This window comes from Lissotriton vulgaris, chromosome 5 (genome assembly GCF_964263255.1).
Source record: "Lissotriton vulgaris chromosome 5, aLisVul1.2, whole genome shotgun sequence".
In the NCBI taxonomy this organism is placed as follows: Eukaryota; Metazoa; Chordata; class Amphibia; order Caudata; family Salamandridae; genus Lissotriton; species Lissotriton vulgaris.
In genome coordinates this window covers 360,113,104-360,139,695 of record NC_141693.1, presented here as the reverse complement: position 1 = coordinate 360,139,695, position 26,592 = coordinate 360,113,104, and the positions used below count along the sequence as shown (strand labels likewise).

General features: G+C 45.4%; 1 protein-coding gene across 1 annotated transcript in view; it reads right to left on the bottom strand.

Moving 5' to 3' along the window:
• Positions 1-5,634: 5,634 nt before the first annotated feature.
• Positions 5,635-26,592, bottom strand: part of TAS1R1 (taste 1 receptor member 1) — a 117,507-nt gene continuing 96,549 nt past the window's right edge. Inside the window, exon 5 of the mRNA XM_086920071.1 lies at positions 5,635-6,974. Coding sequence (XP_086776197.1) covers positions 6,043-6,974 — 932 coding nt within the window. The 3' untranslated portion in view covers positions 5,635-6,042. The remainder of the gene's footprint in view (positions 6,975-26,592) is intronic.

Below are 26,592 nucleotides of genomic sequence, written 5' to 3'. Positions count from 1 at the left end.
TTTCTCCAAACCAATTCCCCCCTGAACTTTACTGCCTGCCAGAAGGGATGACATATAAATTCCACTCTCTGTCTGATGTAACGATTCCTATACTTTGATTTACACGCATGGTTAAGTAATATGTGTGTGTAATGTAAAGTGTTCCGGCGCCCTTCACTTTTATGAGTGACACTGTAAACTAATTAGATGCACCTGAGTGAGTGGTTATGGTGACATAAGGGGTATTTGGTAGTGCAGAGAATTCGTTGTGCAGTTGGTCATGGATGGGGGGAACATGCCCAAAAACTTTGTCACACAGGGCGCCACCAGTGTTATTGCTGGCACTGCTGTTAGGGTTCACCTTTCGTTCCTGATGATGCTGGCAGTTGAGTGCTTACCTTGTGGCAATGGTAGAGTGCAATGATCTTGTGTCCTTTTTATCTTGCATGGGACATGCCTGAGATCTCTGGGAGTTTGTGCACAGCATACAGAGGTGATGGGCGACAGGTGCATGCATCCTTTGGTTGGTTTTGTTAAGGCATCAAGAATTTTGCTTGCAGGAAGGTATTTAGCAAGCCCCGCACACAAGGAAGCTTCTCTTGCCCTCATGACCAAGAAGCATGGGGCACAGGGGGTTTTACTCAGGGGCAACCATTTAATAGGGGCTACCTTTTCCACTCTTCTAGTTACTCAGGGGGTACGCACTTGTCAATTTTGTACCTTGTTTTAACCCACAAGGTGAGAAATTAAAGTCAGGACTTCCGTAAGTGCTGCATTGGCGCACCACTGTGATCTTCAGCAGCAAGTTCACCTTAACTCTGACTGGGTGGTTTTCTGGTGCAATAGGCCCCGTCAGTTAATTTTCACTACCGGCACCTCTGACTGTCTGCCAATAGGTGGCACTGTTTGGCTTGGAGAGAGGACTATTACAAAAGGCACTGAGTAAGTCAAGTCATTGTGGACTATTGCCTTCTGCCCAAGCCATCCTGTTAGTCTTGGGGGGCTGGAAAGCCTCATGTGTCACACTTCGAGTTAGAGTTATATAGAGGCTTGTGAGTTCTGTAATTTCGATTGCCAAATTTGCGGCGCTTCAAGGATAAAGGTTGAATGTCTCCTGACAAGTTCGGCTTGCAATTTTGTTTACATTGGGTCTGCTGATTACACTATCCTTTAACTTGCGGTCAGAGAAAGTAGATAAGCTGTTAGGATATAGCAGTGCAGAGATATGGGACACTTAGCAGTAAGCCAGCAAACATGAACCACTAGATCGTCCTCTGGAAGAGAAATGCAGAGGTGTCAGTTGTGTGTGGACAAATGCTCCGGTAAGAAGAGAGCTCCGTGGGTTAAGGCGTGCACGGCAAGGATCTGGGGGTGACCAGCAGAGGTTTGCTTCCTAGGTTTTTAAAGTTGATGAGCTGGGCCAAGTTGTGCTGCTAAACACCGTGCATAATGTATAGGTCTCATTTTGGAATAACTAGCACATGCCGTGCATAATGTGTATGTCACAGTTTTGAATACTAGCACACACCTTATGCACAGTTACTATTATGTTCGGAATCCTCTACTCCTGCACAACATCACATATATTGGACATTCAGGACACAGGTTATACGTTCTACCGTCCCTGGTGAGATGTAACCACGCATCTAAAGCAATGTCAATCTTTACAGCCAAGAGGGGCGAGTAGGGTTTGCAACTAGACACCTGCAGCAGGGAGTGCTGCCAGGCAGCAAAGATTGGTGAGTTAATAGGTCTGGCAGGTCCCATAGGGGTGCCTGCCACCTGGCCACTGCAGGTTGTTTATTGGGATCTCTAAGGACGTAGGAGGGGTCATGGCAAAGTAAACCTAGGCTGAGTCACATGTGGGGTGAGGCGGTGGTGGTACCTACATCATTTCACAGGAACACCCCCTGTTGGGTCTATCTAAGGCTATAGTACAGCATCGGTGCTATATTGGACCATCATTAACACCAGCAATTGTCACATTGGTAGCAGTAAAGCTTTCATTTATTTTGCCCGGGATTGGGGTGGGCAATGTCATCATACTTTGTGGCCATAAACGGAACAGGAAAAGACATAGGTTTGGTCTACACGCAAATAGGCACTTTCTGTCAGCTGGGGCGGGAGTTGCCTTTCCCATGAGGGTGCAGTTTGCCCTATAGTGCTGAATGGGAGGGGATGGAGCACTATACGGACAACTACCAGACTACATTTTTGAAGCCATAGTTAAGAGGGTGCAGGTACATTACTAATACGTCTTCTCCATGTCCCCTGAGCATAGGGTTTGCATGCTACCAGTTGTGTCAGTTATGCACATTTTCCTTGGGAGTTGTCAGTAACCATTGGACTGCACTTTATGGTCAGGTGGTTGGCAGGCCTTTTAGATCTGGGTTTGTAGCGCAGGCATGTCCAAGTCAGGGAAGAGGTCAGAAGTCGGCCCTGGGTTTCATGTTCACAGGCCTGTTGAGCGGCAGAACTGACAGGACTTGTGTTCGACCTCCTGGTCACAGGTTGAGATCCTGGTAGGTCCACTCAGCATTTCATCCTTCTGAAGTCGATAAATCGAGTAGAATGGAGTCGAGTAACAATAAACATATGTGAATTCGCCCGCCCTATAACTGGCAGCCATGCAGGTTGTAGGAGTTGTCATCCAACAAGTGTGCTATGGTCAAAAGATTAGGGAAACTCTGAGTTAAAGCACGAAGGCGATACAAAGTATTATAAAACATTTCCCAAGAATACTAGCAGAAGTTTGGGGGGGCAAGGCGTCGCCTAGTGTGGTGACTGGCTCATTTTGATGGACACGCCTCAACAAGCGCTATACACAGATGTGTGAGTTGAGCATCAAACTGGGGACCGGTGAAATATAGTGGTCACTGAGAACAGGGGTTTGGTTTGATCTTATATGGGTTACTGCACACCAAGTCCACATGGTGTTTAGAATTAGAAGGGATACACCTGTCCAAAGGGGGAATGGACCTATCCTTGCTTGATCTGGGTGAGGCCTTGGAATCAGCAGTGGGTAGGTAACTAGGTCTTTTTTTGGGAACTTTGTACTCCTCTGTGTGCTCTAGGTAACTAGGTCTATCATGGTGGGGGGTCCTAGGGTGACGGTGGCCACAACCAGTGCTGTGGCGGAGTTACAGGGCGATCCAGAGGCTGTAAGGTACAGTAAGGGGTACACTCTGCAGGAGGACAGTAAGGGTGCGAAAGCCAAAAATCCCCAGGGAGGTCCTCACGTTGGACCCTGGAGAAGGTGCCTGCAATGCTCCGCCCCCCCTGAAGTGAGAGGGGCGTGAGTAAGGGGTAGACTGCTGGTCTGCCGGTGGGAGGCGCTATACCCTCCCCCAAATCGACAAACACCAGTTGGCGAGGGCCACCGGGTAGGGTGGCTCATCAGGTGGGCAGGTGGCGAGGGGCTGCCTGCCCTGGGATCGTCTGTAAGATAACCCACCATGTTGGCATATTTGTTATGCAAATAAACCTGCAGCAATTTTCTCCACTAAAAATGTGTTGTGTCTGATTATTTCTCTGAAGTATTGCTGTGGGAGGGATGGGGAGTGTTGCCAATATTGGCACTATACAGGGCTGACCCGGCCCCACGCAGGGGGTCCTCCTAAGAGGGCAGCCCCACTTATGGCCACAGGACGGCACACGACGAGTCAGCCTCCCAGTGTTTGGGATCCTCGAGGGTCCCCTAGGCCGACGTCACTCCCGGACAGGAGAGGGTGGGGGGAGAGGTACTTATACCTCTCCCTCACACTGAGCACCCTATTTCTCTTGCTGCCCTGACGCTGTTTCCCTCCCCACCGCGTACCCGGCGTACAGGCAGGTGGGGGTGTGTTTCACTAACTTATTATTTTGTGTTGCAGGTGGAGTTACAGGGCGATCCAGAGGCTGTAAAGTTACCCTCTGCAGGAGCACAGGACGGGTGCGAAAGCCAAAAATCCCAAGGGAGGTCCTCACGTTAAACCCTGCAGGAGCAAGGGCGCCTGTTAGTCCTTTGGGCGGTTGTGGGCCTGAGCAACCGGGGGTTGCCTGCAACTCTCTACCCCCCCTGAGCTGGGAGGGGCGTGAGTAAGGGGTGGACTGGCGGTCCGCTGGTGGCAGGGGCTATACCCTCCCCCAAATCGACAAACACCGGTTGGTGAGGGCCAGTTGGTGTTGTGTCTGATTATTTCTCTGAAGTATTGCTGTGGGAGGGCTGGGGAGTGTTGCCGATATTGGCACTATGTATGGCGTCCTCACAAAAAAAGATATTCGCTGCTCTTGTTCCCTATTATTGTGCAGGGCCCCTGCTGGGCACTCCATACCCACACGAGGTATCGGCATACACACCATGGGTACACTTTTTCTTAATTTCAGCTACCTCATGTCTCACCTGGAGTGTTAATTGTTGAATGTCATTAAGGCATGTTTAAAAAATGTATAAACAAGGTATAAATAATGTTCAGGGGACTTTTGTTATACCTCATATTAGCCTCGAGAAAGCCTACAGAGAACTGACCCGAATGATTTCGGCTGTTGTGTCATGGTGGTATACTCAACTTTAGAACAAGTTTGACTCCGGACATGAAACTATCACATATAGAAATAATGTTAATAACTGCTGAACTTTCAGATAAACAGTTATTATTCAATAAGAGGCGAGCCAATCGATTTATTGAGAGTGTTTGAGTGCTTACCCCTAGATGCATCATTGTAACATTTTGCGATTTCTTAATTGCGAAAATTAAGGAATCGCAATTAAGAAATCGCAAAATGCTATGTATCAAAAAATCGCAAATTATTTTGCGATTCAGTAATTTTCCTAAATTGCGATTCACAATTTGCGAATCGCAATTAAGGGAAACCCTTCCCATTGATTCCTATGGGTAAAAAGGCCCATAGGAATCAATGGGAAGGCATTCACATTTTGCGAATTTCAAATTGCGATTCGCAAAATGTGAATGCAATTTCAAGGGTGCAGGGGGGGTTCAAAGAACCCCTCCCTGCACCCCTGAAATTGAACTGTAAGTGCAATGTACACACACACATGACCCAAGGACATGTGTGTGTGTAAATTAAAACTTTCAAATATGCAACTAGTGCATGTTTGAAAGTGTTCTGTAAATTAGCATGAAGTTCAACTTCATGCTAATTTACCCCTACCAAATTGTGAATTCGCAATTCTAAAGTAATCATGCATTGCATTTAAGAAATCACAAAATTGCGATTTCTTAAATGCAATCGCAATTTTAGAAATCGCAATGAAATTGCGATTTCTAAAATTGCGAAAAAACCAAAATGCTTGATGCATCCCAAAAATGGGATTTGCATTCGCAAACGGCCGAATTTTGCGATTCGCACCGTTTGCGAATGCAAAAACCCTTGATGCATCTAGGCATTAGTTCTTCTCCAGAATATTATTATTTTACATTGGCAATGGCTCAGCAACTAACCCAGTAATAAAGTTTTACAAAATCTATGACAAATCAAAATAAACATTGACAAAAATCAAAAGACAGTCAGCCATCCACAGACCTATTGGTTTCGCATATGCTTGATTTGATATGTGCCTGTTTTCACAGCATAGTGGGTGGAATTGAAATAATAATTCCAAAAACAAGAAATTATCACACAATAACAACAACTTATTTGTATTAATTGGTGTATATTCATTTACCTATTTGCGGAAGTTAACATTTCTACCAGAAAAACTGCAACAGTTAGCAAAGGCAATAAATAAGATTTAAGTAGAAGGCCGCTAAATAAATTAAGCTGCACTCGGTAGGATTTTAGGGACACCAACTTCAAAAGACCAGTACAAAACCTAAATATTTGTAGCATCCACTTAATTGTCACAGGATGGAGGGTCCGGCTTCGAATGGTGCTGAAAGTTGAAGTGGGCTTTCGCTGGTCGTTGACTGGCAGGAGAACTTCTAATAACCTTAACAGCAAAACATGTCTCTGAAAACAAGATTAAAGGAGAAAAGACATAAGTGAAGGGACATATTTTTAAGCGAAAATTTGACTAGACTGGCCGGTAGATCTTTTTCCTTTTTGTTCTCCAGGCTTCCAGTCTCAGTCAGAGCTGCGCTTCTTGGTGTAGTTCTGGATAGATGACTGGAAGTGCTCGGTGGTGTTCAGCTCACGCCTAAAGAGAATGACATAACATTTGGGGAGGAAGTAGCCGCTCAAGATACCACACAGACTGCACAGGATGGCGAGGACATTGACAGCCGTTATGTACTTCCCCTTGTAAGCTAAATAGGTTGTGAAGAAGGAGATCCATGCAAGGAAGTACACCAGGAGGCTGAAGGTTATGCATTTCGCCTCGTTGTAGTTGGCCGGCAAGTCTTTCCCCATGTAGCAAAAGATGAAGCCGACCATGCTGAGTAGGCCGATGTACACAATCTCCAACAGGGAGCCTATGGAGCTGCTCTCGGAACATTCAAGAATAATCTGTTCTTCAAACTTATTGTACTCGGCCACCGGCTGAGGAGGGGTGAAGCAGATCCACATGATGGTGATCAAAACCTGTATAGCTGAGCTGACCACTATGAAAATGTTTGGCCCATTCTTTTTGACCCAAAAGTCATGCAACCTGGGAGCTTTGGAAGCCAACTTGAAAATGCAGACTATCTGGAAGGATCGGACGACGATGCACGACAAGCAGACGGTGAAACTGATGGCAAAGAGCGGCTGACGTAGGAGACAAGTCTTCAGGGTGGGTACTCCAAAGTAGAGGTACAGGGAACAGCAGGCGCATGCCAGGGAGGCAAGCATGAGCAAGCACCGGATGCCACCAGCGGATTTAACCACTGGTGTGTCCAAATTCTGCAAAAAGACCACAGCTATGGTGATGGTAATCAAGAGCTGGATGGTGATGGCTGCCAGGAGGATCATAGAGATAGGATCTGACCAGAAGAGGTATTCCACGGTTCTGTTAAAGCAGGCATTACTCCTGGGCGGTGACCACTGATCGCGTTCACAGGGTTTACAGGAATATAAATCTGGAAAGGAAAAAAAGGCATACATAGTGTGAATTTCTATCCATAATGCACGCACCTCACAAACCAATGATACAAGTCAATGAAGCCATTTGTGATGTCATCAGAGATGTCATAGAACATGTCATGAGAGGTGTCATATGTGATGGTATAAGCAGTGCATGGCAGGACACAACTTATAGTTAGAGATACTAATTGTAATTGGTGAATTTCTGTGCTTTTTTTAGTTCAAAACATTACATGTTGTCACTGAAAAATTCACCTAACTATAACGGTACTTTAACCTTTGTTTTTTTCAGTGAATTTCAAGGTTTTTTTAAAACACATAAACAAATCATTTTATTGCACTTAACTATAACATTGATTTTTTCAGGGAATTGCTAGTTTTTTTGTAAAGAAAACAAATTATTTTTTAAGTGTATGTATGGTAGAATGACTGGAGAATATATCCTGAGTGCAGATGACTAGCCACTCCTTTGAGACATCTCTCTCAGATGATGGAGGTGCGTAGCAAGGTGTGTAGATGACAGACCAATCCTTTCACACCACTCTGTCAGATGATGGGTGTGCGTAGTAGTTTGTATGGGGACCGACCGGACTCTCCTTTGAGACCTCTCTCTCAAATCACAGGTGTCCGCATTAGTGAGCGGGAGGGACTGGCTTCCCCTTTCAGATCTCTCTCTCAAATGACAAGTGTGTGTATGAACTGGTGTTTCCTTCAAGACAGCTCTCTCACATGGTGTGCGTAGTAGATGGACTGGCTTCTCCTTTGAGACCTCTCTCTCAGATGATGGGTGTGAGTAGTGGGGTGTATGGGGAGAGACTGACCTCTCCTTTGAGACCTCTCTCTCAAATGACGGGTGTGTTTAGTAGGGTGTTTGGATGAGCCTGCCTCTCCTTTGGGACCTGTCTCTCAGATGACGAGTGTGTTTAGTAGGGTGTGTAGATGGGCTGGCCTCTCCTTTCAATCCTCTCTCTCAGACAAACAAAGAAACAGAACAACTTCAATAATCCAAGCTGTGCCAATCTTAAGCAACTGGTGAATGTTGCCACACATTAGGCGGGCCATGTCTTAGCAGGTATGTTTTTTCAAGCCACCCAGATTTGCAGCTAGAAGCCACACTACCATAAAGCTGTTGACTGCAGCCTAAACATCTTGGCCTCAAACTCATTACCCAACAGAATATCACAGGCCATAATAATATGGGTGTAAATGGAACTTACAAATATTTTGACAGCTACTCAGCCCCACTCTGTTGAATGATCTAAATGTAGATATGGCCAAGTATGCAGAGACGTTTTACGGCATGGGCAAAGTGCGCTCTGGCCCATGGCCCCAGCCTTTCAGGGGGCCACTGGATAGATTGTCTCTTTTCTAAACACAGTCCTGCCCTGATAACTATGAATGATTCTTAAACATGGATTGTTTTAAATACCATTCTCCTTTAATTCACTTTTAATACAATGGATGTGTGGGAGTCTATTACATATATTTTGCAGATTCACGTTGTTTGTTTTTTAACACCATGCAACATCCACAGAAAAGTTCCCTTTAGATCCAAACAGGACCTCACATTTGAGAAATAGCAGTTGGTTGCTGAGATTATTTGCAATAATATTAGTGAACTTCTGCTATGTTACAATACATATAACACATATTGCTATCTCTGAATGTTAGATGGAAAACACATTTTGAATTTTGACAGTGTGCCTGTGCAATGTCGTTTACCTGGCCAAAAAGAGCATGAAAAAGCTGAAATTAGATAATAAAATCAAAGCTGTTCTAAACAGGGGCCCCTGAAATAAGTTTGGCCCAGGCCCCCAAACTCCTTAAGATGTCCCTGTAAATATGGTAATTGGACCATTGCAACAGTCTCAGAGCCGGCCCCTCTCAAACTTAAAAAAGTCATAGAACCAAGCCAATGTCTCCCTGGTTCTCCCAGAATCTTAGGGCAGTCATTCATAAAATACTGTATACAGGAGAGGATTTGGAAAATAAACTATAATCCAACTGAAAGAATTAAACATAAATAATATATTCAAGATTATCACAAAGAAATCACAGTATTTCACAGAAAAAAATTCTTTAGCAAAAAACTATGCAAGAGAATTTTTTAAAATAGTAAAAATGCTTTCCAGCCTTAACTCAACCAGTGTAGTGACTCCTAGACAATCTTTGTGTTACAATTTTGCCAGCTTTTTAATGAATAAAGTTGAAGCAGTGTATGGAGAATTTGACTCGGGTTTCAATACAAACTTTTGTGCTTTAAGAGATGAATCTCTAAGCCTTGGCCTTAGTTCGGTGAGTTCCCCCTTCTTACTAACAAAGTGCTACTTGAGCTTGCTGTACACACCAAATCAGGAGCTCCCTTGGACCCCTTACCCCCAAGAACCCTACATGATATAGTTGAGATGGTAGCAGTCCTTCTCACTATCCTACTGAACAGCATCATCACTTCAGAACACTCCCCTACTGAATGTAAAAATGCTTCCATACCTCCTCTGTTAAACAAACTATCTCTTAACCCCTTCAAGGAAAAAAATGACAATTAGATTTTTGCCTGCCAATGCAGGTGAAAATTCTTGAAACACATCTCAACTAGAATCAAGACATTTATTTACAATACACTGCAGACACATACTATCAATACCTTCATCAACTGCAATTCAAAATTTGTGTGTACTGTATCGTTTGTGTCTGCAAGAAAATCTATATTGGCAGCACAATACGCCCTTTGAAAGAGAGACTGCAGGATAATTTCCAGGCAATTCCAAAGGCAGACAGAAATTACCCACTAGCAGTACATTTTAATAAGAACCATGGTTCGGCAGAGTTGCCACTGGTGGGGTTTCAGAGCCTAGCCCACATACCCAATCATCCGAGGGGAGGAGATAGAAACGAACAACTCGGATAATTGGAGGCCAAACGGATCATTCAACTTAGAGCAGTAGAATGGGGGTTAACTTAGATAGAGAAATACATGTATTCTTGAAAGACTGACTATTGTTAGTATTATCTCACAAATGGGAGGGAACAATGGAACATCACCATAACAATGAACCTTTGATGTAAATAACAAGCTGAGGTGATGCTCCATGTGCCACATATAATCTCTCCAGTGTGTTGTCTGTGCAAAACTTGGTATCAATATATGCAGCTCCTACCTTGTTCATATGGGCTTTGGTGACATGGAGTCGTTGCAACTATGGATCCACCCCTTTCCCAATAGCTATTCAGAATACTTATCCGCGTTCTGCTGTTAGATCCGTTATGCACGTGCTAAGTGTAAATTATACATGCCATATACCAAAAACAAAAACTGATGAATACAATTTTGGCTCTGTTTATATCAGGACTAATATGCTGCATTGTGGCCAAGCTATGTAATTGGAAATCAATGAGTTTAGTATGTTGTCTCCTATACTTTGTCACTTCTACTAACTAATGTTTTCTAACATCAGAAAGATATTGTTGCAGGAATCTTTCGCTCTTTATTCTTCCTTTTCTTCTCTTCTCGTTGTTTTTTACTAACAAACAAAATATCATAGAGTGTACTTTTTAAAGATACCCTTTGGGACTTCGACATATGGGTAGGTTTTAACCAACTTTCACTGTTCCAATATGGCGCGACACTCGGAATTTCCTATTCGTGTGTTTAGAGGGAGTCCGCTCTCTCTTTCTATGGCTGCACACATGTGCGGGCTTGCTTTCAAATTAGACGCATTCCAATTGGTCGTCTCCAGAAACATACATGTGTTGAGCTGGACGGTCTTTCTGGTGTTTTGGAAATCTCTCTGAACTAAGGTAGGAACATTTCTAAAGATACTTGCTTTGATAATAGATGCAGCTTTCGTGCTGAACATAGCCCAGAGCTTGCCTTGATCAAAGCTATGGAGGAGGTTTTAGAGGTGATGGACCAAGGTGGTGCAGCAATTTTGATTATGCTGGTTTTGTCTGCGGCCTTTCACACGGTCCATCATGAAATTCTGATGGACCGCTTATTGGCTGCAGGGGTTCAGGCAAAGGCTAGAGCCTTTTGAAATCTTTCCTGGCTGATAGAATTCAGATGGTGGACTTGGGTAGACATAGGGCAAAGCCGCTATCCTTTCCTTGCGAGTCCTGCAGGGCTCCTCCCTTAGTCCCACGCTTTTTAATATCTATGTGGGCCTGCTGGCATCACTGATAAGATCATCTGGTCTCCAGTTAACTTCTTATGCGGACGACACACAAATTGTGTTGTCCCTATAGTGAGACAAGGAACTGGAAACTGGCCTAAAATGCGGTGAATGCATGAAACCTATTGCCGGCTGGATGTCCTCAAACTGCCTGAAACTAAACGCAGGCAAGACGGAGGTCATCATTTTCGTCAACAACCCTAACATCTGGAACCCTGACTGGAGGCTTGAAGAAATGGGAATACCACCGGCCCCTACTAGGAAAGTCAAGAACTTAGGGGTGATCATAGACAATAAACATACTTTTGGGGAACAGGTTTGTGGAGTTGTTTCAACAAGCTTTTATCTCCTCAGAGTCTTGACGAAAATAAAATTCTTTCTACCTGAGGATAGTTTTAGGACGGCAGTCACAGCGCTCATATTGTCTGGGCTGGACTATTGTAATAGTCTGTATATGAATATTCACAAGAAACATCTAAACAGACGCTAGCTGGTGAAAAATGCGGCAGCCAGGTTGTTAACCGGCACAGGGCACACCTAGGTTAATCTCTGTTAGGAAGGAACTTTGGCAGCTCCATTGGCTCCCAGTGAAACAGCGTGCACAATTCAAAGCACTTTGCATGGTTTTTAAGTCTCTGACAGGCAGAGGTCCTGAATATCTGAGGAAACGCCTTCAATGTTATGTCCCCAGGAGAATACTGCGATACGCGGAGGCAAAGCAATAGCACCCCGAATAAAAAAAGCCAATTGGGGTGGCAGAAGTTTCATTACTTGTGCTGCTAAACAAAACCTACCACTACATACCAGGAATAACACTGAGCTCCTCTCCTTTAGGAGGGAGCTGAAAACTTGTCTGTTTTGCGAATAGACATTTTATTTTTTGATAACAGTTAGGCACAGCAAAGCGCCAGGACACTTTGGGCAGAAGTGTGCTTTAAAAGTTTATTAACATAACATAACACCATGTTATCAGATGCCGTTACACTCGTGTCCTTGAATGTTGAATTTCTAGTTTGGCTACCAGGTGTCCTTTTTACGCTCACAAATATACATATGGTCCTGGGTGACAGGTCAAATTCCCCGGATTGTTACTTACAGCTTTCAATGAATTTGTATAGTATATACTTATTTGGCGTCCGTATTGGTGTCTTTACACAATGTCTCCTTTCCTTTCTCTTAAGTGTTGATGTTTTGTTTAATGAATTTTAAACTTGTCGAATAATATAGAGTCAGGACTCTGGTTAAGGATACTGTGAATTCAGCGCTTTGGATATCTATGCGACATATAAAGTATACAATTCACTGTTAAATAGTGTGGAGCTTTTTTACATTAATGAATATGCCTGGGTACAGTTTTCAACCATGGCATGCTACATAATAAGGTGTCCCTCAATTTCCAATGATGGACTACACTTTTAACTAATTCAAACATATGGGGATTATTTCCTTGATTTTTACCGTTTATGAAGCCTCTTTCCCTATATATCTTTATGGGTGTGTACATGATTCTGCCTGTTTATTTACACTAGTGTTTAACATTTTTGTATAGGGCTAGTGGCTTATCAAGGTCCAGGCCTGCATGCTTACACTGCTCCGTGATACGGGGAGTTTGGATCCTAAACGAAGGTAGGAATCTCCCCTCTCTTGCATATTGTTTCAGAGCGTTTGGTATCTATGGGGTACTTTCTCTTGCAGCTTATGTCTTAATTGCATTTCGCATGAATGAGTGCTTTTTGCCAATAATTTATTTATTAAATAATGTCTTTATCCTGTAGGACATGTTTGTTTCATTATTTTTCAGGTTGGATTTCTGTCTGGGGTTCTTAGGAGAACCCCTCGAATACATTATGAGCCTGATACACTCTTATGAATACATACTCTATAGAATGATCAACAACATTAGCCAGGACACATTTTGTTCTTGTATTTCATTTGGTGACTCGAACACTATTAGTGTATATTCTCTTGATACTTATAATTGTATTGTTTCTATGATTATGGGGCAACCTTATCTCTTTTTTGTGGCCAGGTAGACTTACTAGAATTATGAATACACATGTTTGATTCCAGTTACTGTGTTTCTAGGTTCGACACAAATGTGTCGTGCTGGATTGAATCTGACTAACTTGGACGAGAAATATACCAACATATGGTGCTACATATTCTATCGATTATCCTATTGTTTAGGTAGCTAATATATGTATAATCTTGTTCTTTCTTGATTTTTGATTTGCTTCTATATATCCCACCTTTGTTTGTATATCAGTCACATAACATCTATATCTGAGGGGTGTCACCCTGTGGTGAATTTTTGTGGTGGGTCTTAAACTTTTTTTTTGATAAGTATTTGGTACTTCCATCTCTTTACTGGCTTTGCATGTTTTTTATTAACTTTCCCACGTTAAAGGGCACATGTATGTTTCTTCTACGATATCCAAATATTTTTGATAATTACAAGCAGAAGAGGCCTATTATATGTGAGAAGTGCTTGGCATGTCTCTAACAACTAAGTAGACATGTGCTTAATATTGTTAAATTAAGTTTATTCTTCTGTTACGTATTTGTGTTATTTGTGTTTTCTCTGTTTTCTTTTTTGTCTTTATAGTTGTCTTGTGGTTGTTGCTTATTGGCTTTTTTATTTTAACTTCTACAGCCTTGAAAAAGTCATCATTCCCCGAAACACGTCGGCTGTGTGCTCAACCTGAACTGTAATCGATTAAAGAATTTGGAAATTGCCTTTCTCTGTATACTTTTTTTTGTATACTGCTGGGCACAACTGATAAGGAATCATGAAGATTATGGACCTTGGAATTGATGTATAGTGGTGGGGCTCTGAACAAACTCTGTGCAGACTGTTATGTGTGGCTAGTTCACACATGCAACACTATGTTGGTGACATAGTGTCCCCTGTTCCATTGGGCACGCCTAACCGACATGTATATTTTGACTTCTTCCTGAATAATTTGGTATGTGCTAACAGTCTAATTCCATTGTCATTTCCTTTCCTTTTTGATCCTGTCAGAATACGTAAACAAAAACGAGATCCTTGATGGTGGTCAACATGGTTTCAGAACAAACCATAGTACAGAATCGGCCTTGGTAGTAGCCACTGAGGAGATAGGATCGATTATGGACAGTGGTGGGAAGGCAGCGGTGAGCTATATATATATATATATATATATATATATATATATATATATATATATATATATATATATATATATATTCACAGAAAAAACCATAGGTTATAGTGGATATATAGTTAGGAATTTGCATTTACAAAACCTTGAAAATTCAATGAAAAAACCATAGGTTATAGGCCATATATAGTTAGGAATTAGCATTTACAAAACCTTATTTTACTCGCATAAAACCATTGAAATTCCATATATAGTTAGCTAACTATAAGCGCTAACTATATATCGCGCACCCGCAATCCACTGCTGATGATGTCACATATTACATCATTCATGACATGGTCAGTGACATCACTGATGACATCACTGATGACATCTCAAATGACATCACTGATGACATCACTGATCACAACATCCAGTGATTGTATGTGTCTGTAAAGTTTAAATATGTTTCACATATTGAAGAATGAGTGGATGTATAAGTGTCTGGATGAAGAATTTAGTAGGTGCATGACTGACTGTATGAGTGATGTTATGTTATGTTAAATTAATTTGTAGAGCGCACTAACACCATTAGGTTCCTTGGCGCTGTTTGGAGAGAGCAGAGAGAGACAGGGCTAACATAACAATAAATAAGAATTTAATTGTAGGCTTCAGTGAAGAGGTGAGTTTTGAGGGAGGATCTGAAACTGGGATAGGGGGAGGATAGCCTGAGCGGAAGAGGTAAAGAATTCCAAAAGGACGGGGCTAGGAAGGAAAACCTAAGGCCACCGTGTTTCTTCCGCTTGAATCTGGGAACAGATAAAAGGGCCATATGGGAGGACCGGAGGGTGCGGGAGGGGACATAGGGATGAAGCAGAGAAGAAAGGAAAACGGGGCCCTGACCAGAGAGGGATTTGAAGATGATACAACCCAGCTTGAATTTGCAACGAGCAGAGACCGGGAGCCAGTGGAGATCCTTTAAAAGCGGTTGGACATGTTGATCTCTCGGCTGATGATAAATCAGACGGGCGGCCTGGTTTTGAATCAGCTGGAGTCTCCTAAGTTGGTAAACAGGGATGCCTACATATAATACGTTCGCGTAGTCAAGCCTAGACATGACTAACGCAAGTAAGGCCAAAGTGAGGGCCTCGGTGGTAAGTAGGCGAGAGATCTTGCGTATCTTCCTGAGCTGAAAATGACTAGAGGAGACTACGGCACTAATCTGGGGTGTCATCGATAGATCGTTGCTGATGACAACACCCAGACTTTTTGCTGAATTGACAGGACAAGGCGGGGTACCCAAGCTGGTCGGCCAGAAAGAGGGATGCCAGGGATTGGAGGGTCCCCCGACAAGCACCAGCTCAGTCTTGTCGGGGTTAAGTTTCAGGTGGTTTGTGCCCATCCAATCACTGATGAAACAAAGGGTATTTTGAAAGGTAGAGATGGATTCGGACCCGGAGTCAATGGTGAAGACCAATTGAATGTCATCCGCATAGTTAAATGCGGAGACATTGAAACGGTGAAGGGAACGGATTAACGGGGCCAAATATAAATTAAAAAGAAGAGGGGAAAGGGAAGAGCCCTGAGGGACACCACAGGTCAGCTCGACTTGAGAGGCGGAGAACTGAGACAGCCTGACGGCCTGGTGGCGGTGGGTCAGGAAAGAGCGCACCCAGTCCAGGGCAGTGCCCTGGATGCCAGCCTCTCTGACACGGTCGACCAGGATGTCATGGTCGACCGTGTCAAAGGCGGCTGACAGATCCAAAAGGACCAGGGCCTGACAGATGTTAGTGTCGGCGCCCCTGCGAAGTTCGTCCATCACAGAGAGGATGACTGCTTCTGTGGAATGTGCTGGTCTAAATCCAGCCTGCTGGGGGTCCAAAACACAGGAGTCTTCCACAAAAGAGGTAAGGGTTTGGGTAACGTGAGACTCCAAAACCTTACTGAGGAAGGGGAGGAGAGAAATTGGGCGATAGTTGCTCATGTTGGACTGGTCAGCCGTGGGTTTTTTCAACATAGCGACCACTTCTGCCCGTTTAAAGGATCCTGGGACCACCCCCGTAGTCAAGGAGTTATTTAGAAGAGCTAAAGGGGGGTCCGGGCATGAAGTGAAGGCTTCTCGTAGGGCCGACGGGGGGCAACAATCGCTAGGAGATCCGGAGGAGACTTTAAACAGAAGGGAAAGGAATTTGTCTTCAGAAATAAGTGGGAGCTGGGTGAGGGTGTCAGTGCAATGGGGAAGGAAAGGAATGGGAGGAGGGGAAACTGAAGAGACGTGGACAGAAATGCTGGTTTTAATTTTGACAATTTTGTCCACAAAGAATTGATTCAGAGAATCACACAATAGCTGGGAAGGGAGAGGAGCGATGGTGACTCTCGCCGGATTCGATAATTCCTCAACAATAGAAAAGATGTCTTTGGACTTGTTGATGGAATTCAAGATCTTATTGGAGAAATAACAAGATTTAGCCCTGGCTATGGCAGACTTGTATTCTCTCAGCTGAGAGGAGAAGACCGTTTTAGTCTGTGAAGAATAGTCTCGACGCCAGCGTCTTTCGGCCTGACGAAGACTAAGTTTCAGTGCCTTAAGTTCCTCGGTGAACCACCTATGTGCGTCATGATTTCGCCGCGTTTTAACAGGTTTTAAAGGTGCCACCGAGTCAGCGGCGGAGACCAGCCAGTGGACAAGATTGTCGGACTGAGAGTCAATAGAGATAAAGGGTTCCATAGTAGAGCGAGCAGATGAACTCAGGAGGGAGGTGAATTTGTTGATGTCAGCCTTGTTCCAATTGCGTGCCAGAAAGTTGGAATCTCGGGCAACACTAACCGGAGCAGGCTTAGCAAGGGAAAAGGTGATGAGTGAATGATCCGACCAAAGACAGGGAAGAACAAGGGGGATGGAGATATCTAGAGAAGAGGTCCATACCTGATCCAGGATATGACCTTTGGTGTGCGTGGGTGTGTGTATATGCTGGGTGCAATTAAAACCCAGCATAAGCTCAGAAAAGGCGAGGGAATCAGAGGTTTCGTGAGGGTCGGATGGCCAATAATTAAAGTCGCCCAGGACCAAAACATTGGTGTTATTAATGGTCAGCTGCGAGATAAGCTCGCCGAACTGGACGGAGAAATTTGGCATGGATTGGGGAGGGCGGTAGACTAGGACACATACTAGAGATGAGCCGGGTTGCTCCAACCTGAGTGCCAGACAGTCAACCATGGAAATACTAATAGTAGGCACCATGGAAAACCGGATTGGGTGCCTAATGATGGCTGCAACCCCACCGCCCACTTTACCAGAGGGGCGGTTAGCTTGTAGAATGTAATATCCGGGGGGAATAGCCACCAGGATATCAGGAGTGGAATCATCTGTGAGCCAGGTCTCGGTCAGGAATAGGATATCAGGCTGTTCCGATCCTAAAAGATAAAAGATGTCAGCTTGGTGGCCGACCAGAGACCGGGTGTTAAGGTACATCACAGATAAAGAAGGGTTGGGTCCTAGTCCCGGGATGGGAGGAGAGGATTTGGCGGAAGAGTCCGGGGGTGTATGGATAGGAGATGAAAGAATGATCTCAGGGAATATAGTCCTAGGAGCAGACAAACCGCAAACAGCGTGTTTGACGGAAGGCTCGGGGGGGGGGAGAGCAGAACTATGAAGGGAGATGATAAGTGAACGGGGAAGAATAAGGCTAGGAACAAAGTGAGGTGCCCCGTGCCCCGGCCTGCCGCGGACGGGCGCAGACGGGCTTAACTCAGGCGCAACTCCGGCGCGCCTACGTCGCGCCCGCTGCGCTCGTCCGCTGCGCTGACACATAGTGGCCGTTTAAATAGGGGCGGGACGAGGGAGGAGTATCAGGGGAGCTTGATGCAGAGGGAAGCCCAAACTAAGATGGCGCCCGCTGCGCTGGGGACCCGCGATTTCAAACAGCCCCCAGCCAGCCGCTCCACTCTGCAAATGAAATCAGGAATTAGTAACCTGCACAACTTTGAGGTAGGGTTATTAAACAGTATTAAAAGCAGTGTGCTAAAAAAGACGCCACCGCTCGTAGTCAGCGGGGCGAGATACCACAAATGTCACAAGAGGCTCTCTCTCACTCTCAGCTCTCTAATGTCGGCAGAACAAGCCCACTGCCACCGGGCTGCCCGCCAAACACCAGCAGAGAGGTGAAACACGCTCCTAAATAGGGGCGGGACGAGGGAGGAGTATCAGGGGAGCTTGATGCAGAGGGAAGCCCAAACTAAGATGGCGCCCGCTGCGCTGGGGACCCGCGATATCAAACAGCCCCCAGCCAGCCGCTCCACTCTGCAAATGAAATCAGGAATTAGTAACCTGCACAACTTTAAGGTAGGGTTATTAAACAGTATTAAAAGCAGTGTGCTAAAAAAGACGCCACCGCTCGTAGTCAGCGGGGCGAGATACCACAAATGTCACAAGAGGCTCTCTCTCACTCTCAGCTCTCTAATGTCGGCAGAACAAGCCCACTGCCACCGGGCTGCCCGCCAAACACCAGCAGAGAGGTGAAACACGCTCCTAAATAGGGGCGGGACGAGGGAGGAGTATCAGGGGAGCTTGATGCAGAGGGAAGCCCAAACTAAGATGGCGCCCGCTGCGCTGGGGACCCGCGATTTCAAACAGCCCCCAGCCAGCCGCTCCACTCTGCAAATGAAATCAGGAATTAGTAACCTGCACAACTTTGAGGTAGGGTTATTAAACAGTATTAAAAGCAGTGTGCTAAAAAAGACGCCACCGCTCGTAGTCAGCGGGGCGAGATACCACAAATGTCACAAGAGGCTCTCTCTCACTCTCAGCTCTCTAATGTCGGCAGAACAAGCCCACTGCCACCGGGCTGCCCGCCAAACACCAGCAGAGAGGTGAAACACGCTCCTAAATAGGGGCGGGACGAGGGAGGAGTATCAGGGGAGCTTGATGCAGAGGGAAGCCCAAACCAAGATGGCGCCCGCTGCGCTGGGGACCCGCGACTTCAAACAGCCCCCAGCCAGCCGCTCCACCCCGCAAACGAAACCAGGAACTAGCAACCTGCACAACCTTGAGGTAGGGTTATTAAACGTGAGTGAGTAGTGAGTGATTAAATGTGTCTCACTGAGTACATGGGTTAGTGACTAAACTGTCTTAATTCGTGCATCAGTATGTTTGTTGTTGTGTAAGCTGCTGCATGTGTTGATCAGTAGCTATAAGAGTGGCCATATGGGTTATTGATTGGTTGCCCAAGTATTTGAATGGGAGGCTGAGTGTGTGTGTGGGTGGCTGGGAGGTGCGTGACTCTGTGCATAGATGTGTAAGCAGTTGATTCACTAGGAGTATGAGTTCAAGAGTGCATGTGGAAACAGCTATATGGGCGGTTGACTGTGCATGGGTGTGTTGGTGAGTGAATGGATTTCTCATTGCTACATGTGCAAGTAAGTACGTATGTAAAACACAATACATGTGAGAGTTGAGATATATAAATAACTGAACATAAGAGCCAGTGAATGTGTGAGTGGCTGTATCGATCACTGTGAGCTTGTATCAGGGATTATATAAGAGAGTAAATATGTGTTATTATATGTTTGAATAAGTAAGATGTGTATAACTGTATAGTTGAGGAAATGGAGGTGTGATTGATTCTTTGCATGACTGACTAGGTGTGTGAGTAACTCCATGGATGAGTGACAGTCTGTGAGTGTCTGTTTATACTGAGTGTATGTAAGGTTATATTAGAGTCTGAAGAGGTTCATTGTATTATCACATGAGTGATGTGATCAGTGATGACAAATGAGATGTCATCAGTGATGTCATTTGAGTTGTCATCAGTGATGTCATCAGTGATGTCATTTGAGATGTCATCATTGATATCATTTGAGTTGTCATCAGTGATGTCATTTGAGATGTCATCAGTGATGTCATCAGTGATGTCACTGACCATGTCATGAATGATGTAATATGTGACATCATCAGCAGTGGATTGCGGGTGCGCGATATATAGTTAGCGCTTATAGTTAGCTAACTATATATGGAATTTCAATGGTTTTATGCGAGTAAAATAAGGTTTTGTAAATGCTAATTCCTAACTATATATGGCCTATAACCTATGGTTTTTTCATTGAATTTTCAAGGTTTTGTAAATGCAAATTCCTAACTATATATCCACTATAACCTATGGTTTTTTCTGTGAATTTCATTGGTTTTTTAATAGCAAATATGAAAAGCTTTAAAATGTCAAGTACGTGATAGATAAAAACATTTTCGTATTTATGCACGCTGATGTGCTTTGAACGCTGCCCCCCCCCCCTCTTTTGCCTTAGTAGTACTCTCTCTTTGCAGATACTGAAGGGTAGTTAACGCAGGCCTTTACCCCCGTTGTAATCCGTCGTGCCTCCTTGTCTCTCCATTTGATTGATTGTTGTCCAAGCATTTACTGTTTTAGAATTGGTTCTCTTTGGATCATTCTCTATTTACAAACAAGCACAAAGTCGCAATACTCTGTTTAGTCTTTGCAGATAGTGAAAAATCGTGTAAAAAAATAAAAGTAATCGAACAAAATCAGTAGGCCACTAATTGGATCTCTTTTTGACCTCGCTAAAATAGAAATATTAGGAACAACCCTTCTTGAGAAATACGAAAATAGTGAGATGAACTGAGCTCCACACCATGAGGGCTGCAAGACAGCTCGGCTCCATCACCCATCCCGCACAAAATAACGACAAACCCTATGCAAATATTAAAAATATAGACAACACACCAGCAAAGAAACAGGGTAAAACATTTTATTAAAAAACTATTTACATAACGTTGGTCTATAAGATGATGTCAGTAGTGGACCGATGTGTGAATAGATCGAAAACAGCACAAGGCTCCAAGATCCGGATAGCAAGCTCCTGGATGTTGGGTGCCATAGTTTAGAGTTCTGAATTTCAGCCTTTTTCAATGCCTGTGCTTTGTTGAATCAAAATGGCGGCTTGACACAAAGCTGACTCAAACGTTGTTACTGATGCTATGCAGACCAAAACTGGTTTTCAGTTTGTACATTTTTCTAGATTTTTCAATCCAAGTTTGGTTGACTTTGTAGAACGATGGCTTCAGATTTTCAACATACGGTGTGGTGGCGCTGACTGGGAGGGGGCGCTTCGCTCCTGCCCCCTCCCCAAGTAAGATTTTCATACGTGAAAGTACGTTAATGGTTTTGGTCCCTGAGATGCTTCGATGTCACTACCATTCTCAAATAGCATAAGTTCTGGATGTTGGGTGCCATAGTTAAGAGTTCTGAGCAGTGCTTGTAACACTGTCTGAAGCTTATTTCCACCTACTGCAGCTTCACTATTCTCAAAGTAAGTGAGTGTCGTTTGTGGACCTGACTGCATTAGAAAACAATGTGATATGTTACCTTCCTAAACAGCTTGACGGAGGCCCCTGAGGGGCGGTGTGATGGCCATGGACTCGGAGAAGACGCTTGGCTCTGACACCCTCCCCAAGTCTTATAGCACTGGTGTAACCTGAGATCGCCCCCGACATAGGCGGCCGGCTCCCGGGGTCCGGCGGAACTTTTTGCCTTTTGATGACTCTTCAATTCTGGACCTTGTCCCACAATCCGTTTGACCTGAAGACAAGCTGTAGTGGGGCGCCCCTTTATCGTTTTAGTTGCCATTCCGCCCGCTTTTGCTACACTGTGCCTCTTCCGCCATTCAGCTGTTTTCCGCCCGCTCTTGCGACTACAGCGTCTCGCTCACCATGTAGTTGAGATGCGCCCGCTCTTGCGGTGCAGCGATAGGCGGCTGCCACAGGACTCTCAAAATGGCGGCCGGCTCTTCGGTTTTGGGCCTGGTCCACTAAAATGGCCCTGGGACACCTTGGAACTCGGACGCTTGTCTGCTAGGGCTTGGGTCCCATTCTCGAAAAGCGTCCCCTCAGCCGTGAAGATTCTACAAAAGTCTTGGGGGCCTCCGACTCCCGCAGGCTTCTGGTGGGGAGCGGCTGCCATGATTGCTCGTGGAATGGCCACGACGGAGCTACGAGATGGTAGTGGTCTCATGCTGACGCCAGCTTTAGTCTGAAACATCCAGAAACACTGTAGACTACCAATTCGATCAGTTCCGGTAGCGCCCCAACATGACCCGGAAGAGAAGAACTTGCCCTCCCCTCTTTGACTGATGGTTCTTGTTGCCTGTCCCCTCTGTTGTCATTTAACAGAACTTTTTGGACTGCTGAAAGGGGTTGTGTTCTGAACGCTGGTTGGTGGAGACATTTAGACTATATTCTTGACCTACGTTGTCGCGTAATGCGTTTTATGACACGCCGCGTTAGCGCACCCGGAAGTGATCCGAGGCGCGGCGCGCAGCGCGTAACGTAAGCATAACAGGTCATGTGACTTGTTAATAAAACTTTTCATTGGTTCATTTTACTTTTGTTAATTTAATGATGAAAAGCTTGGTCATATGACCTAAAAATTACGCTTTTTATTATTTTCGAACAATATTTTTTTTTCAAACATATGTTATAATATTCCAGGCTAATGTACTTTCCCGGAAAATTTACAACTGTCTTGCAAGTAAAATATATTCCTTTTTCGAGAAAGAGGGCGTTTCTTCCTTCCATGACGGAGCCGTTGAGTAAAAGAGATTCGGCCTGCTGTCTTAGTCGCCGATACGCCTGATTATCAGATTCTTATCGATCACTTTATGTTGCAGACATGAAAAACACAACTGCCCTTCACCATTTATCTTTACTGCGTTCCTACATATTATACCTTTTATCCGTCATGTAATTGGACTGCTTTATTTCACTTGCCTTTTACTGATTCGAAAACAGTCACTAAAAGTAAAAACTTTACAAATGAAAATACTACTACCGTGTTTTGTTTTAAAAACCTTTATTGTGAAAATGTCAGTATACAAATACGGGCCTATAACCACGTGGGCCGGCCACGGAGCAAACTGAAATCGTATATGATGAGGAGACATTTACACTGTAGAAGAACGTAACGAGCGGGCCATTAGGTGACAAGAACAAAGGTGTCTAACAGTTGCGGAATCGGTGGACGTACATTTTGTAATTAAAATACGACAGGGCCACTTACAATAACATTTTCTAGATATACATTTGCGGGCAAAGAGTTACGAGTCCCATTTATACCGGCGCCATTTTGGGCGAGGCCGGGCAGGTCCAAGATATAGTCAAAATGTCTCCACCAACCATCGGCCAGACCAGAACCCCTTTCGGCCCTTTATGCTACAAGATGGTGTCTTCCATTCAGAAAATATTGGTGGCAGCATTTTGAAAGGAAACAGAAACAGCCGTTCTCCTAGTGAGTTTCACATTGTTACATTTAGGAAGAATGTTGAAGAGTAGTATGTGGAAAATCTGAAGCCATTTTTCTACAAACTCTCAATCAGACTTGGATGGAAAAAAAAAACCTGAAGAATGTACAAACTGAAAACCAATTTTTGTCTGTATAGCACCAACAGTAACGCTTGAGTCAGCTTTGTGTCAAGCCGCCATTTTCATTCAATCAATAGCGTCCCCCTGCACACATTCAGGGACCTGGTCGTGTCTTCAGATGAAACGCATTGTAGGAAAAGAAGCAGAAAGGAAAAGGAAAAAAGTTCCGCCGGACCTAGTGAAGCTGCAGCAGGTGCAAATAAGCTTCAGACAGTCTTACAAGCACTGCTCAGAACTCTCAACTGAGGCACTCAACATCCAGGACTTGCCATTCGGATCTTGGCGCCTTGTATTTTTGTTTTGTTTTTGATGGAGGGGAAACAACAAAAAACAGACATTGAAAAAGGCTCAACAGTGCAGGGCGCCTTGTGCTGGTTCCGACCTATTCACACATCGGTCCACTACTGACATCACCTCATAAACCAACGGGGCACCCCACGCCGACTTTCGGCGCAGCATTGTAGGATGGCCACACCAGTGCAGCAATTTGCTGGACACCACCTCGGTGCCATCCAGATCTCGGCGCGTTCATTCAATCAATAGCGTCCCCCTGCACACATTCAGGGACCTGGTCGTGTCTTCAGATGAAACGCATTGTAGGAAAAGAAGCAGAAAGGAAAAGGCAAAAAGTTCTGCCGGACCTAGTGAAGCTGCAACAGGTGCAAATAAGCTTCAGACAGTCCTACAAGCACTGCTCAGAAATCTCAACTGAGGCACTCAACATCCAGGACTTGCCATTCGGATCTTGGCGCCTTGTGCTGGTTCCGACCTATTCACACATCAGTCCACTACTGACATCACCTCATAAGCCAACGGGGCACCCCACGCCGACTTTCGGCGCAGCATTGTAGGATGGCCACACCAGTGCAGCCACTTGCTGGACACCACCTCGGTGCCATCCGGATCTCAGCGCGTTCGAGTCACTGTGCCGGAAGAGTGACCGGAACTCAGCTGAACACGCCGTCTTTCGGCGCAGCATTGTAGGATGGCCACACCAGTACGGCAATTTGCTGGACACCACCTCGGCGCCATCCGGATCTCGGCGCGTTCGAGTCACTGTACCGCAAGAGTGACCGCAACTCAGCTGGACACGCCGTCTTTCGGCGCAGCATTGTAGGATGGCCACACCAGTGCGGCAATTTGCTGGACACCACCTCGGTGCCATCCGGATCTCGGCGCGTTCGAGTCACTGTACCGCAACAGTGACCGCAACTCAGCTGGACACGCCGTCTTTCGGCGCAGCATTGTAGGATGGCCACACCAGTGCGGCAATTTGCTGGACACCACCTCGGTGCCATCCAGATCTCGGCGCGTTGTGCTGCCTTCGGCCTATTCGCACATCGGTCCGCTACTGACGCCGCCTCACGTGCCAACGGATTTTCTACGCTTTTTGTAGCCCTATGTCGCATAACAGGTCATGTGACTTGTTTATAAAACTTTTCATTGGTTCATTTTACTTTTGGTTTCCTAAAGATGGAAGGCTTGGTCATATGACCTAAAAATAACACTTTTCATTGGTTTAGAACATTTTTTTTTCCCAAACGATGAAAGCCCCACCTTGTTTCTGGATCATTCAGACTGAAGCTGGCGTCAGCATGAGAGCACCACCATCTCGTGGCTCCGTCGTGGTCATTCCGCGAGCAATCATGGCAGCCGGTCCCCACCGGAAGCCTGCGGGAGTCGGGGGCCCCCAAGACTTTTATACAATCTTCACGGCTGAGGGGACGCTTTTCGAGAATGGAACCCAAGCCCTAGCAGGCAAGCGTCCGAGTTCCAAAGTGTCCCAGGACCATTTCAGTGGACCAGGCCTAAAACCGAGGAGCTGTCCGCCATTTTAAGAGCCATGTGGCAGCCGCCTATCGCTGCACTGCAAGAGTGGGAGCAACTCAACAACATGGTGAGCGAGACGCTGTGGCCGCAAGAGCGAGCGCAACTCAGCTAGATGGCCGCCACCTGGGGAGGCCCGTTCACGCCGGCTCCCCCACGCCCCCCCCCCGGGCCGCCGCACGCCAATTTTCGGAGCAGCATTGTAGGATACCAAAACCAGTGCGGCAGTTTACTGGACATCACCTGGGTGCCTGTCGTACATGTTGTGTCAGCCATGTGACACTGGACACAGACCGCTACTGACGAGGCCTCCCCCCGCACCACCCGGGACGCCCCACGCTGTTTTTCTGTGCTGCATTGTAGGATCCCTAAACCAGTGCGGCACCCAGGCGACATCACCTGGGTGCCGTCCAGAACTCTGCACGTTGTGCTGCCTTGGGACTATTCGCACAACAGACCGCTACTGACGAGGCCTCCCCCCGCCCCACCCGGGACGCCCCACGACAATTTTCGGAGCAGCATTGTAGGATCCCTAAACCAGTGCGGCACCCAGGCGACATCACCTGGGTGCCGTCCAGAACTCTGCACGTTGTGCTGCCTTGGGACTATTCGCACAAAAGACAGCTTCTAACCATTGTTGCTTTTTGTGTTGAGAAATGTTTAAATGTTTTTAGTTTTTGTTCCGTTTGTTAAAGTTAGTAGTTAATAAAGTTTTATAACCTTACTTTGTTGGAGTGTTATCTATTTTTTTTAAAACGGGTGAATGGGGCCTTGAATCGGGTTATTGTCATGTGTGGGCTTTGGAAGTGTGCTGCTGCAGGATCGGACATTTCAAACTCAAATGCACGTTCTTTTTCTTACCTTTCCGAAGCATGGAGCGCAATAGCAGGCAGAGAAAGGGTGATGCACGTGTTGAACACTACCTGACCTGGCAAGTTGCTGGCAGTGCCCCCCCGCCCGCTCCTGAAAGAGGGCACACACACACCGCCGCCCCGAGTACTTCACAAATCTTTAAAAGACCATGCGCTTGTTCATGAGGCTTAAATGGTTTATCACCTCTTCTAGAACC